Genomic DNA, 13,251 nt, shown 5'->3' on the forward strand with positions numbered 1-13,251 from the left:
GGGATTCCGCAGAACCGGGTCTGTGGAGAGCCGGGGGGCCGCTGAGAACCAGCGCCTGAGACACAGGCATGGCCTACCCCTTCCCCTCCTCTTCCCTTCTGCACCTAAAATAGGTGGATTCCTTTTTTTTGTCATTGCTTTTGTTGCTTTCATGAATTTGGTTTGGGTCTTTTGCAAAAAATAACCCCCCCAAAACAGCACATCGCTTGTTTTTGCTATAGGCCTCCATAAGATACTTCGGTGTGAGACCCGCTGCATTTCATATCTTGAGGCATGGGGAGACTAATCCTGTGAACCGAAGAACTGCTCCTCAAGACGAGTTAAATGGGGGGAAGGATATTTAAAAACATCTCATCAGGGTTCATGCTGTCAACCTTTGGTACTGTGAAGTAAATGCAGGTTTGCCAGCTGTTACAGATTGCAGGGGATAATCAGAACACAATAAACATACTTTGGGATGCTGCCACAAGTTGACTTTAATAGCTTTAATTAAAAAAAAAAAAAACAAAACACTTCTCAAGAAAAAAAGCAGTACCCCTTTGCTTGGGTTTGCTTTTCTCCAAGTAGATTAATAACATGAACAAAATACCTGCATGTGGGCCTGGAATGAAACAGGTGAATACTCAAGCACTTTATAGGTAACAGCAAAAACATTTTTAGACTTAAGTGCAAATCTCACATACTGAAAAAAATCTCTGATTATAACTTGTATGAGAGCCTGACAGAAAAACATTTTCCAGGTGTTTCTCACCAAAATTCAAAAAGTCCAGAGTTTTCAGAAAGACTTTAAAGCTTCCTTTTAAAGAAGACTGAAGATTCTGGGTCTTAAGAACCAATTAAAATTTGTCAGTCTTCCCTAGTGTTTTACACAGTTTTTGGACAATTTGGTCCTTTCACTGGAAAGCTTAAAGTTCAGAGCTTCTATTGAATTCTACATGCAACAGAGGATCTTGCTGACAGGGAAAATCCATAATGGGTGAGAGTACAGTAGAGCTGGACACTTCAAACTGCAAACAGAGTGTGAACAAGAAAGGGCACAGTAACTCTACATAGATCAGATGTGGTTCGCACTCAAAAAAAATTCATGTTAAGTATATTTACCAGCTGCACTCTTCAATAGATGCTGAAATACTTCATTTAAAAAAAAAATCTTTAAAGATTCAAAAAGTCAATACTCTATCTTGCCAAAGTCTCCTGCTTTCTAGAAAGCCAGAACACATTTAGCAGGAAGGGGAGGACAGGGGATGACACAACAGAATAATTTGCTTTAAAAACATTAAAAGTCAATCTAAAAAGTCAATTACATCTAACATACATCTTCCACTCCAGTTCATGTAGAATTCAACAACTGAATACCATGCTCCTATTTCCTGGGAGACTTTTCAAGTTCATAACACAATTTATACTTAAAATACTTTATTTGCATTGTAGTCTTCCAATCATGAGGCATGCTTAAGATATTTAGGACTGCAGATCCAGGACCCTTAAAGACACTCAGCTATCTTCAGTAATCTAGCTGATGGTTCACAGCTACTTGAGATAACCTAAGGGTTACACCAAACACTTTCAGTTTTCCAGCGCACTGTACCACAGTTCTCTTTGGCGGGTGTTCTGACAAATGACAGGCGTAGAGATACAGGAGCAGCATTAGGAGGGCTCAACTAATAACTTAGTAAACAGGATATCGTCCTCTGGAAAAAAACCCCAGGATGTTAATAGCATCAACCCACCACTATAAAGCCATTAATCAGAACTGCGGAGAGCATTAATTTTGCCATTTTCTATCTCTTGAATACTTAGACACATTTAGAGAGAACTGCTGACAGCAGAGGAACCAAGATGACTCCCAGAATGTGGAAGCAATTTAAAGACGGAAGTCTTGACCTTAAAGCGCTTCCCTGCTATGTAACTCACACTCACTGATTCCTTTCCCTCGTGGCTCCCTGTCCAGTTCCCTCATTTCTCGGGACACTTTCTTCTCCACAGTGCCTGTGCCTTAGAGGAGAAAAAGCACCCAGGAGCCACCTCGGCTCTCAGGGGCAGCACAGTCCGGAGAAGTCCTGCTCTGCCTGGGCTCCAAAACCTCAGCACCAGCAGAACTTGAATGTAAGACTAATGCGTCTAATGACAAATGCTATCGTTCTTGAAAACACTGTCATTTTCATGACTTCAGGAAATTCTGTCATCCTCACAGCCTTTTAGGCCAAAGGAGCATAATTTCTTTGATAATAATTCAGGGCAAACTAGAACAGTAAAAAGAAAACTTCCGAGAGGATCTATATTCTGGCAACTCCTGTTCTCCCTCAGCTGAAGCTTATGAAGGTAGTTTGGAAGGTGCTGAATCCAGTTGTTAAGAATTCGGCAAATTACACACTACTGAAGAGAAGCGAGAGGTGAAAACTTAAGGCTAATGATAATGGTAGGCGCTATTGTCTCAAGCAACTTAGAAACATCAACCATCTTATGTGAAAAACACAGCCTTAATTAGTAAGAATTGAGACAGTGATGATTTCCACATTTAGGAAGCTGTTCATCCTAACTACTTACATGTTAATTTCAAGACATGGTTCTCAAGTTTTAAGAAACAGCACACAAGGAAGTTTTTAAGAACAGAGATGCAGTCTTCCATGATTCCCATAAAACTGTCTTGCTTCAAATTAAGAGACTTGGTTCCCTATCAAAACTGTAATTAAAAGCCAGTACTGGACAATACACATTGTTTTGCTTAAGACCATGAAGCTTTTCTATGGCATAAATATCACCAGATACAGTAATCTTCACTCTTCTATTGCTCTTTTGTTATCACGGGAATTCTGTTTTCAAATTTAGTTCATAGAGTTATTGCATATGCTACTTCGTATTAAAAGTTCAGTATAAAACAAGAGAAAAGCAGTAAAATCAAATAATTCAGTCTGCTAAATCACACATCCCCTCACTTTGACTTGATTTTTAGAGTTCTGTTCTTGTTAAACAAGCACGGTGGATCTTGTATAGCAGTACAGCTGAAGAAACGCAGTATACGCTAATAACCAAAATCAACTGATTATACATGAGCTTTAAATCCTTTGACAAAGTTCTTTGTTGGAGAAGTCTGCTTCTGACTTAGATGTTTAATCCAGATAAATCTTGTTCCCTGCGAGAGGTACATACAGCCTCTTCAGCTTAAGAATATAACATGAATAAGATCAAATAACATTAAAAGCACGAGTAGTCCAGCAGTTCTCACCACCTTCCCATAAAAAGGTACAGAGAGAATTTACGTATACATCATATGAAGTATTACTCTGTTTTATCTTCATCCTCTGCAGCATAGATAGCTTGATTCCTTCTCTTAATTTTTTTAATGCCACTGTTTCCGTTTTCACTACCACCAATGCGCTTTAAGGGTCTGTCATTTAAGCTCTTCTCTTCCACCTGCTTACTCACACCAGATTTCTCCAGTTCCTCATTAGTGGAATCCATAGCATCGTCAGATGATACCGCCATGGAATCTGGCATGATCCGGATGTCAGAGAAGCTTGCAGAAAAGTCAGGGGGATGATCAGGGGAAGGATCTACAGAACACGTACTCAGGTCTTCATCACCACCTTCTTCATCCAGCATTATTTCATCTGGATTAATGGATGAAAGTCCAGAATTATCTGTATTATACTCACTGGGTTCCTCTGCTGACCCAGTACTGTCCATCTCCTCTTCCTCCTCCTCCTCTTCATACTCGCCTCGTACTGAGCCCTCTTCTTTAGCCTGCTGGATCCTGTCATTGATATCAGTGAGGCCAAACTGGGCACAAAACTCAGTGGTCTGTGGATTGATGGTATGAACTGGTTCCATGTGCTTTTGGGGCTTGCTGGGATCATAACAAGCGGCTGTCAATGTGAAGTTACAAGGAATTTTGAGGTTATGATTCAGCTCTTCTAACACTTCTTTGATGGCTTCTTCTGTTGCACTGTAATCCCACCTAAAATGTATAAAGTTAAAACAAATGCAGCTAGTCAAAAGGTATTTCCTGTTCCCACTGCAAAAAGAAACTTTTAAAGGTGGATAGATAATAAAGTCATCTTACAACAGACTAATTTTTCAAATGGTTTTTCAGGAAAATATATTGCCTTTGGTCAATACTGAGATTCCCTTCTCCCCACCAAGGATTTATGTATGATGTCAACCCACTCAGTAAGCCTTCACCCACCCACCCCCATAATCCAGCCTCATTTTCAGCCTCGCAGTGTAACTGCAAGAAGATCAGCCACCATGTATTTTTTGCCCCACCAAACTGTGGTGTAAGTTTGCAGAACAAAACTAACTCCCTCTGTAGAGCAGTAAAGAAACTGTATGCTCTAGAGTAGAGCCTTGTCACCATCCCCTTTGTTTTCCAAGGCATTCAGCAAATCCTACAGGCATTATAGGCTGCAGAACAGAGAAACACAACTCTTAAGTTTACTTCCAGTCCAGCAAAACCACGCTTTCCTCTCTACTTTGCATGCAACTCACTTTGCATGGAGGCCATTCTTTTCAGGCATGTTCCATGCGCTCTGAGTCACATTAACAAGACTGTTGGTGGCCTTGAGAACTGCAATCCACTCAGCATCATACTCCAGCGAGTCACCCGCGCTAGGATCATGCTCTATGTCTATTATCTGTTTAAAAAAAAAAAAAACAAACAAACAGAAAACAGATAAGGTAAGTTATCTCCCTTGACATCAGAAGAGGATTAAAAGTTTGAAGTGTTACTTGCATGGTACAGTGTTTCAGTTAATTTTCAAGTATACTGAGCTACTGGTCTCAAATACGTCCTCTCAGGTTAGCCCTACATAAAAGTTTATAGCAATAAAGGAGTAAGAAAGGACAATCAGCAAAGGTAAAAAAGGCATTTCTGTATTTTAGCTTACAGCAATTGAAAAGCAGAACACTCTCCTCCCTACTGCCAGCTACTGGACAGTTATGCAACTTGGAAACCAAAATTTGCCTGCTCAAGTTCATGCCACCTTCTAAGCAGAAATACATGAGGAATTGCTAGCAACAGCTGTTCTGCTGTATAAACACGCATTCCTAGCACAGCAATGAAGTTACCATGAAATGTTTTTAAAATCTTTCCACAGCTGACAAACTGCAATCCAAATCACTTCATCTTCGGTCACATTAACCCAAATCAAACTGGGTTTAGCCAAACGGCACTAGTCAGGCCTCTGAGTTTAAATTATCCATAAAGTAAGTCAACTTTTCAATGTAGTTTTAAGGGAAGAAAATTTAAAAGGATAAACCAGAACTACACACAGGTGGATCACCACCCTGCTGGAGGTAGTACTACTCCAGAAAGTTTTGCTACAGGATTTTAAGTCTGGGCTAGCATCCCAGCGTACTTTTGCAGAGCAAAAGCCCATCCTCATACTCTCTCCCATCTTCAAAGGTAGCTACTAGGGAAAATGGATCCCACCACACATCCAAAGGACAGATAATGAATCACCTTCCCTTTAAGTTGACAAATAAAAGCTACTTTAAAGTGAGACTGCTAAAACTCTTGACTGCATTTGAAGAACATGCTGTCAGCAGCTCCCTCTCATAGCAAAGAATTTTAGATTCATCCATTTCAGATTTTACAGATGCTGCCTGGGGTGCCATACACAGGCCACAGGCGTGAACATTGTTTTGCTCTTGGCAATTCAGTTTGGCACCCATACTGAAAATTCCCACAACCTAGACCTCCTACTTGTCCACTGCCCTTTCTGGTCAAGATATGCACCAAACAAAAAGAAGCAGAGCCATTCTCCCAGAAGTCGCATCAACTCCTGCTGGAATTCACAATACTGTAAGGAAATTACAGTACTCAACTTAGGACTTGGTCCTCTCTGAATTCATTAATCCAGATCTAAAGAAAGAGGCACTAGCTGACCCAAACTAAACTGTGAAAGGAGCTTCAAGATGGACTTTCTTCTTAGGTTTCACATTTGACAAACAAACAAACAAACAAATCAACCACAAGAGGAGATTCAATTAAGGTTAAAGTAGAGCTACTCCTCCTATTAAGTCAAGTACTTGTTCCAAGGTGGAAGGAAACAGTAAGGAATAAGCAAACACGGTGCCTGTGTGGCAGGACGCAAGGTCTGCTTATTTCGAGACAGTATTATACAAAGACCATTCCACACATACACCATTCCTAGATTCTTTCCAATTCCTCCATTTATCAGAACTATTCTTCAGCTTGTATCTAGGCACAGAACTTAGCAGTCCAGACAAGTGAAGTACTTAAAAAGTGAAAACCCACTGCACATGGTCATCACCTGCAGAAAGTCTCTGTGCGGCAGGCATTTATCCAGAGCCAAAAACTTTGTTGCTTTTGGTAGCTCTTCTTTGGAGTTTGTCTAGGAAACAAATGGTGTTAACACAGTCGTTAGTATTTCTGTGCAATTTGACCATTCTAAACAAGTTATATAGAGAGATTGAAAAACATAATTTATACAGAAAAAGTCTTTCTGAAACAGAAAATCAGCACGGGGTTCTAAGAAAGGGATGGAGGGACAAAGCAAAAGATAGACTTCACTGGAAGTCTAACAGGAAGCTGGATGCAGATAACAGCAAGATAAAGCTAGAGCCACACTTCATCCTTAACCAAGGCAGCAGAGCACACCTAGCCTCGAAGCAAAAAGAAAATCTTAAAGAAAATCTTAAAACACAACTGGAAACAGACTTAAGGAGTTTAGAAGGTCTAGTCACATTTTTACAGCTAAATAACTTGCAGATAGGAATAGCATGTCATACCACTTTCAGGAATAACTCAAACCAAGAGAAGTTTCAACCTACAGGGGCTGTTTTTTGACATTACTCAGGCCACCAGACAACTTCACCTGCCAAGCCTCACTACAGACCTCCTCCCATCCCCAGTTAACCACTTCTTTTCAGTTGCTTCCTTATCACCTTGTTTTGAATGTCTCTTTCCCCAATCAAGTGGGAAAGAGAGTGCTTGCCTATAAACTTAAATTAAGAACTTTCAAGTGCAGTAACGTTAGCTATTTCACTCTGTCCCTGAAGAGGATTATGTAGTTACACCACTGATTTATAACATCTCTTTAACCTACTTAAGATAGCAGTCTTAACACCACTTAATGTTTTGCGGCTTAAGCTGAGTTTTAATAACAGAGCAAAAAACTTTAAGAAGTTGCTTTTCTGCACATGGTTCCCTGCACTGGAATTCTGAAACATATTTGGACACACAGATTCTTGATCCCCACCCCCCTTACCTCATGTTGCATGAAAGCTGCAAATTTAACATGAAGATGTGCTGAGAACCAGTAGGTGGGTTTCAGATGCTGCAGAAGCTCTGAAGCAGCGGGGCTTCCTAATGTGTTGCTCTCCACTTCTTGACGGAAGAAGGATTTCATTTTAAGAAGCTGTTTCTTGTTTCCATAGTGATATATGCTCCTTGGCCAGTCATGTGACATAAATATATCAATTGGACGCTTTAACTGTCGAGCCAAAATGCATACGGTATAAATAAAACATGTACGATAACGCAGTTTTGAAATTACACAGCACAAGGTGGAACATGTGGAACACGTTCCACCTCAGGTCAATAGAGAGTTAGCTGTGACCAACCTCAAAACTTTACCAGCTCAAAGCAAGTAAGTATACCCCTGAGCCCCATCTTTCAGGTGGCTTTGACGTTGTCCAGGGAGTCTAGTCTCCAGGGTTTGTACTACACTCTCCTGGGACAGTCAGCTGTGTTTTACATATAGTGCCTTAGAAGAGAGATCATACCCTCACTAGTGAGTGTCAGGCACTCAGAAGAAGACTCTTAAAAGTTACAACTATAGATCCACAATCAAAAGCACCTCCTTCCTCATGGATTTTTTAAAAGCTTTGTTTAAAAGGGATAATGGTCAAGCATGATTTTCCTCCTCAAAGGAAGCACCCCTCAGAAGTCTAGTCAATGTCGGTTCAATATTCAGGATATTTCCATGAGCTGTATCAGAACACACTTCTAAAGGAAACCCAAGTCCAACTAATAAGAAACTTGAAGTGAAACGTGTCAAACTCTTAACAATGACAGCAAACCTTGGTCCTGTGTTCAGCATCCCTATATCTACTGAACACTTCAGCATGCAACTCCAACCTTAATAGTCACTCACAAGGTGCTAAAAAATACCTATTCACACAACCTCGGCCAAACTGAGTAGCCCTTGTGACAAAGCAGGGAGTAGGCAATGGCTCAAAAATAAAGTTAATCTGTCCTTTGAATTTCTTGCCCTGCAGTCAACAATACTTCAACCACAGGAATTTGGGGACAGCTTATTCAGCTGGTTCAATTTTGATTAGTTAACTCTGCACACAGACAGCCTACATGTTAGACAAGGTAGTATCTATCTTCCAAAAGCTAACATAAAGCTAGAACAGAGATGTGCAGACAGAGTATCTTCCTTTCTGTGACTTTTATCCAAATAAAAAAATAAAACCACACCAGAAAACTACTCCTGCCTGTGCCTGAATCAGATCAAATCTGCACTGCTAGGCAAAGCCTAAGATGATATATTCAGCAGGAACAACAGAGGAATGACACCCCCGATAAAATGGCCAGATGAGCTGGGACTTGTTGGTAAAATTAGCTATCCAATAGCATACTTGCTCAGAGTAGCTTAAACATCTTACTTCTAAATTAATGAAAACTATTTACCGCTCTTTATAAAAGTAGATTTTTCACTAACCTGCTTGAGTTTGAAGACTTCAATATTCCTCACATGATAAGCGCTTCTAATTGTTTGCTGGTTGTATGGTGGACACTCAAAGTGGCCTGAAACAATGAAAAGAAGAGTGGTTGCCTGAATCAATAATTCCCTCCTGTCTTCACAAGGTAGCTTCTTGGGGGCACACAGACACCTACAGCAATCCCAAATACAAGGTTGCCAATAACCAAAGGAGATATTGTACTTCTTTTACATGAGGCTTACACCAACAAGCTGCCAACTTTTTACATGTGAAGCAAATATGTTGTAAAAACACGTGTACAATAATGAGCAGTTCTTCTATTCAGTGTCATAATTTCAGAAATATAGAGAATACGGTAATTTGGTTGTGGAAACAAAAAACAGGAGTTTAACTCCAATACTTAAAACCCAGGACCTGTCTGAAACACTTAACTTTGGGCAGAAAGATTTATGTGCTTAATTCCCAAATGAGGTTTTGTACCTCCCTGGTGAGAAAACATCCCTCATTACTTCCCCACACCCCCTACCTCACAGTTAGCTGCACAGCCATGTGCAATAACCTACAGAGAGAGCTGTTTGCTGCACAGCCGTGAAACATAGGTATGTGCTCATGGCTACCCAGGCAAACACGTTGGCACAGCCGAAGAATGGAAGGTAGATGGGAACAAGCAAAAGTTGGGCACCGACATAGCGAGAGCACAGAGCAAGCCTCTGTGAGTAGTCGGTGACCAGAACATGTTAGGATATAACAACTCAGAGGTATAAACTAAAAGATCACGAAGCACTGCTTGAGATCTGACTCGTGACTGGGGCCACCAAAGCTGTGATTTTTTTGTATTTCAAGAGTGCTGCCACCAACCATGACACTACAGCTTAACAGATTCAGCAGCAGCTTAAACATGCCTTTAACTGCCCACAGGTACCACAGATTCTGGAAGCGCAAATGGGTACCCTGTCAAAAGGGATGTGGTCTCCAGCTTTGCCCTGGGATAAGAAACCTGAATGCCTACCAGAGCTCCTACATACTCTTAACAATGAACAGAAAAATTACATTTTTAGCAGCTAGCATTATTGTCAAAAGAAGTTTTATCTCCCACGTGCACATTCAGGCCTACAAACTGTATGCTTGCTAACAACAAATTTAATTAGCATTGATAGGTATTAGACAGAATCAGGTGTTCCAGGAAACTGGTTCAGTCCTTTGCAGCTTGAAAGCCATCTGCAAAGCTTCTCTGAAGCAGTATGTTACTCGAAATAAATATTACTGTACGGTAATCACAAGTAACAGGCCACCATTTCATGTGTTGAGGTGATCAGAAAGACTGAACTATCCTCTATTTGCTGACACAAGTATCATCTGTGACCAGATTTCTGTCTGCTGATGGAGAGAGGAAGGAAGAACTTCCATGGAAGAACTCAGGAGGAACCGATCCTGAGACATACTGACACTAAACCTCAGCTCCAGACAATACATTTGTACAGTATCACTAAACTGACCGCTTCACACAAGAAAAACTAAACGCTCTTGCGCTGTATGCTGAAAGGACGCTAGCACGGAAAAATCAAGACTGTTCAAAAAAAACAACGTTCAGAAGTGCACTGCTTCCTGCTGCGGTCGCCAGGCAGCTACCGAGTCATCTACCGCCTCCAGAGAAACCCGCGCGCTGAGCCAAGAGAGGCTTCCAGCACAAGCGTCGGTGCAGAGAAGGGGAGGCACGGCCAGACCCCCCCGCGACAGCTCGGGCCCAGCGCTCCCCGGCCCGCTCCGTCCCGCCATACCTTTCCGGTAGTCGTGAGACTTGAAGATGCCCGAGATGCCGCCGATCCTCACGCCGCGGAACCGCACCACGCCCGCGTAACCTAGGGGAGACGGGAGCGCGGCTCGTCACGGCGGGGCCGGGACAGGGCAAGTGGCTGGAGGGGGAAAAGCCGCCGGGGGACCCTACCGAGGTAGTAGATGTTGGGAGCCACCCACCCGCCGTAGGGCAGCTCCTGCAGGTGGTTGGACGCCTCGTGGTTCCCGCCGATGAACACCGTGAGGACCGGGGCCTTCTTCTCGCCGGAGTAGTACCTGCGGAGACACGACAGCTGCCGTAGCGGGGCGGGCCGGGGCCGGGCGGGGCAAGGCCGGGGCCAGGCCGGGGCCGCGCTCACCGGTAGAAGGTCTGCATGTGGCGGTACTTGGCGGGCACGGCCATGCAGCGCAGGTCCGCCTCGTTACGCACGGCCTGGAAGTCGCCGCAGCAGAGCAGCAGATCGGGCCACACATTGTGCCGCCGCTGCAGCAGCTCCAGCGTCTCGTACATCTTGTCCAGGGCGCCATGGCAGCACCCCGCCACCGCCACCTTCATCGCCGCCGCTCCCCGCCGCGCAGGCGCCGCGCCCGCCTTCCCCGTCACCGCCCGACCCCTCCCCGCGGCGCCTGCGCGCTGCCGCGGTCGCCGTGCGCCTCGGCCCGGCCAGCTCCGCTCCACCTTGGGAGCTGCCGGCGCGGTTCGCGGTGTGGCGGGAGGAGACGCTGCTCCCCGCGCTCCAGGAGGCAGCAGGCGCGGAGCCGGGGGAGCGCAGCCCGCAGGTCCCGGGCCGGCCTTGCGCGGGGGCAGCGAAAGCTTCGACGTTTTTCTCATGGCGCGGCGCAAACGGCGCAAGTGAAGCGGTGGCGGAGCAGCGGCTGTGCTCGCGTTCCCTGGCGTGTGCCGACAAAAGGCCGGCTGCGGGTTTGCAAGGGACAGGCCGTCCCTGCAGTGCTCTTGTCCTGCCAGTCCAGCCTCAGGCAAGCCTGGTTTTAGCGCAGTCAGGCACTGGCTTCTTGCAGTGTGCTAACACGCGAGCAGTTAGCAGGCAGGGGCTTTAACCAGGGCAGTGACTTTACGAGGCAGGGTGGGTGAGAAATGGGACATCTCCCCTTTCACCTGCAGTCTCTCGGGCTCCCGCTGGGAGAGCAGCGATTCCTCCACGTGAAGGGCAGTGCACTGGATCACAGCACGGTATTTGTCCATCACGGAATAAAACCACTCCAGACTTTTTCCACTCTTTGGTTTTGGTTTTTGTTTTTTGTTTTTTTTTTTAACAGTCAAGGGATTGAACAAAAGTACAAGAAGATAGTTAAGCATTAACTTGCTATTACTTACCCTGTAATCATGGAACCGAGAGACATTCCTGGTCCCCTACAGTAGCGAGTATTACATAATGGCCTCTGTTTTGACACTAAGAAAATATGAGTGTTCTCTAACAATTTCACAATATTGGGTTACTGTGCGTTCTCTGGGGCTCTCATCCAAGCCTAGCTGAAGTGGAGGGGAAAGTTCCTCTGGCTTTCAAACCCCACAAGTGTTCACAGTAACTGCGCAGACAGAAGTGCTCCGAGGTGTAATTAGCTCTTTCACCCACTCTGCAGAGACTTACCAGGGCGTAGTATGACAACCCAGTCGGTCCAACGCATCGCCTGGGAAGGCTTGGCAGCTCCTCTGGGCAAGGACAGCGGCCCCTCACATTTGCCACGTCTCTGATTTCCTGAAAGGAAGCGGGTGAAAGACAGAAAAGGTCCACGAGTCTCTGGAAGGTACCACCTTACCCAAGATAAACTGTTGTGGGGGGCTTCCTGAGACTGCCAGCAGATGCTTCTCCTGCCTACCCAAATTCATCCCCACTCAGTCAAGGTAAGCTGATATTGTAATTCTAATTCCTGGGTTTGTTAGCTTGGGCTCATTTCTCGTACTCCATATGCCACTTATCCCAAGTGAATTGGTGCACAGTAAATTCTATAAGGGTTTTTTTAATGTTGTAGACATTCTAGTATTTGTACACTATTCATTATGCATCTCAACATCCCTAATTTACCTCTGGGTGTTCACTGAGCAAAACTGCTCTGAACTTCCCACAGCAGTCTGGGCACAAAGGGAGGCAACCATGCTACTATTTACAGGGTAAGTAGCAGCAGGTTAATGCTTAACTATGTTATTGTAATTTTATTCAATCCTTCAAGACTGTTTAAAAAACCATGTGACTGAAGTGCGGCTCTTCCTCCACATGACTGGGGCAAGCTTGGCTGTGGATCAGGCTTTGCAGTCACGCTCCCTTGCCCTGATGTCTCTCACGCCTGCATGTCCAGGCCTACAGCAGAGGCCCTGCGCTTCTCTGAAGTGACCGAGCGCCCATCCTGTCCTGCGTGACAGGTGGAGGAACTGTGAGGGAAGAAGGGAAGAGTCCCAAGAAACAGGCTCAGATCAGTGGATTGTTTGGGTGGGCAGTATCTCTGCCCCTTTGGCTGTTGCCCACCTGCACTGACCAGTAACGTGGTTTTTTTTTTCCCGAGCTAACTATGGTAATTTAGTGCCATGGGAGTAATTCAGTTTCCCTTTCTGGAGAAATGGGGAAGAATGAAAGGCACCTAAGGGCCTGGGGATGACAGGGTTGCTTCCCTCATCTCTGAGAAAGGAATGAGTGGAGACTTTTCTGTCAAATGCATTCTAGCACTTTTAGAAAATACTAGAAGATTTTCTAGCATGTTTAGAAGATGCTAAAACGAAGAGGAACAGCAAAAGGGAGGCATTTGTGT

General features: G+C 44.3%; 2 protein-coding genes across 2 annotated transcripts in view; one reads left to right on the plus strand and one right to left on the minus strand.

The window, feature by feature from the left end:
* Nucleotides 1-464: 464 nt before the first annotated feature.
* DBR1 (debranching RNA lariats 1) lies at nucleotides 465-11,053 on the minus strand. The gene is made up of 8 exons (XM_074912611.1): nucleotides 10,848-11,053; nucleotides 10,640-10,764; nucleotides 10,473-10,553; nucleotides 8,694-8,779; nucleotides 7,233-7,457; nucleotides 6,276-6,356; nucleotides 4,489-4,634; nucleotides 465-3,958 (listed from the first exon to the last, which is right to left on the minus strand). The coding sequence occupies exons 1-8, from the start codon at nucleotides 11,042-11,044 to the stop codon at nucleotides 3,280-3,282; spliced, it is 1,620 nt and encodes a 539-aa protein (XP_074768712.1). The 5' UTR covers nucleotides 11,045-11,053; the 3' UTR covers nucleotides 465-3,279.
* A 1,097-nt stretch (nucleotides 11,054-12,150) lies between these two features.
* Nucleotides 12,151-13,251, plus strand: part of PPP2R3A (protein phosphatase 2 regulatory subunit B''alpha) — a 58,060-nt gene continuing 56,959 nt past the window's right edge. Inside the window, exon 1 of the mRNA XM_074912608.1 lies at nucleotides 12,151-12,352. The gene's annotated coding sequence lies outside the window, so the exon portion shown is untranslated. The remainder of the gene's footprint in view (nucleotides 12,353-13,251) is intronic.

This window comes from Athene noctua, chromosome 8 (genome assembly GCF_965140245.1).
Source record: "Athene noctua chromosome 8, bAthNoc1.hap1.1, whole genome shotgun sequence".
NCBI lineage: Eukaryota > Metazoa > Chordata > Aves > Strigiformes > Strigidae > Athene > Athene noctua.

What these genes read in the sequence shown, in the direction of transcription:
- DBR1 (XM_074912611.1), bottom strand. Translation starts at nt 11,044, where the DNA reads ATGAAGGTGGCGGTGGCGGGGTGCTGCCATGGCGCCCTGGACAAGATG. An exon ending in GTCTCACGACTACCGGAAAG is followed by an intron (nt 8,780 to 10,472) that starts GTATGGCGGGAC and finishes TCATTGTTTCAG; the next exon opens with GCCACTTTGAGTGTCCACCA. An exon ending in AAGAATGGCCTCCATGCAAA is followed by an intron (nt 3,959 to 4,488) that starts GTGAGTTGCATG and finishes TATACATTTTAG; the next exon opens with GTGGGATTACAGTGCAACAG.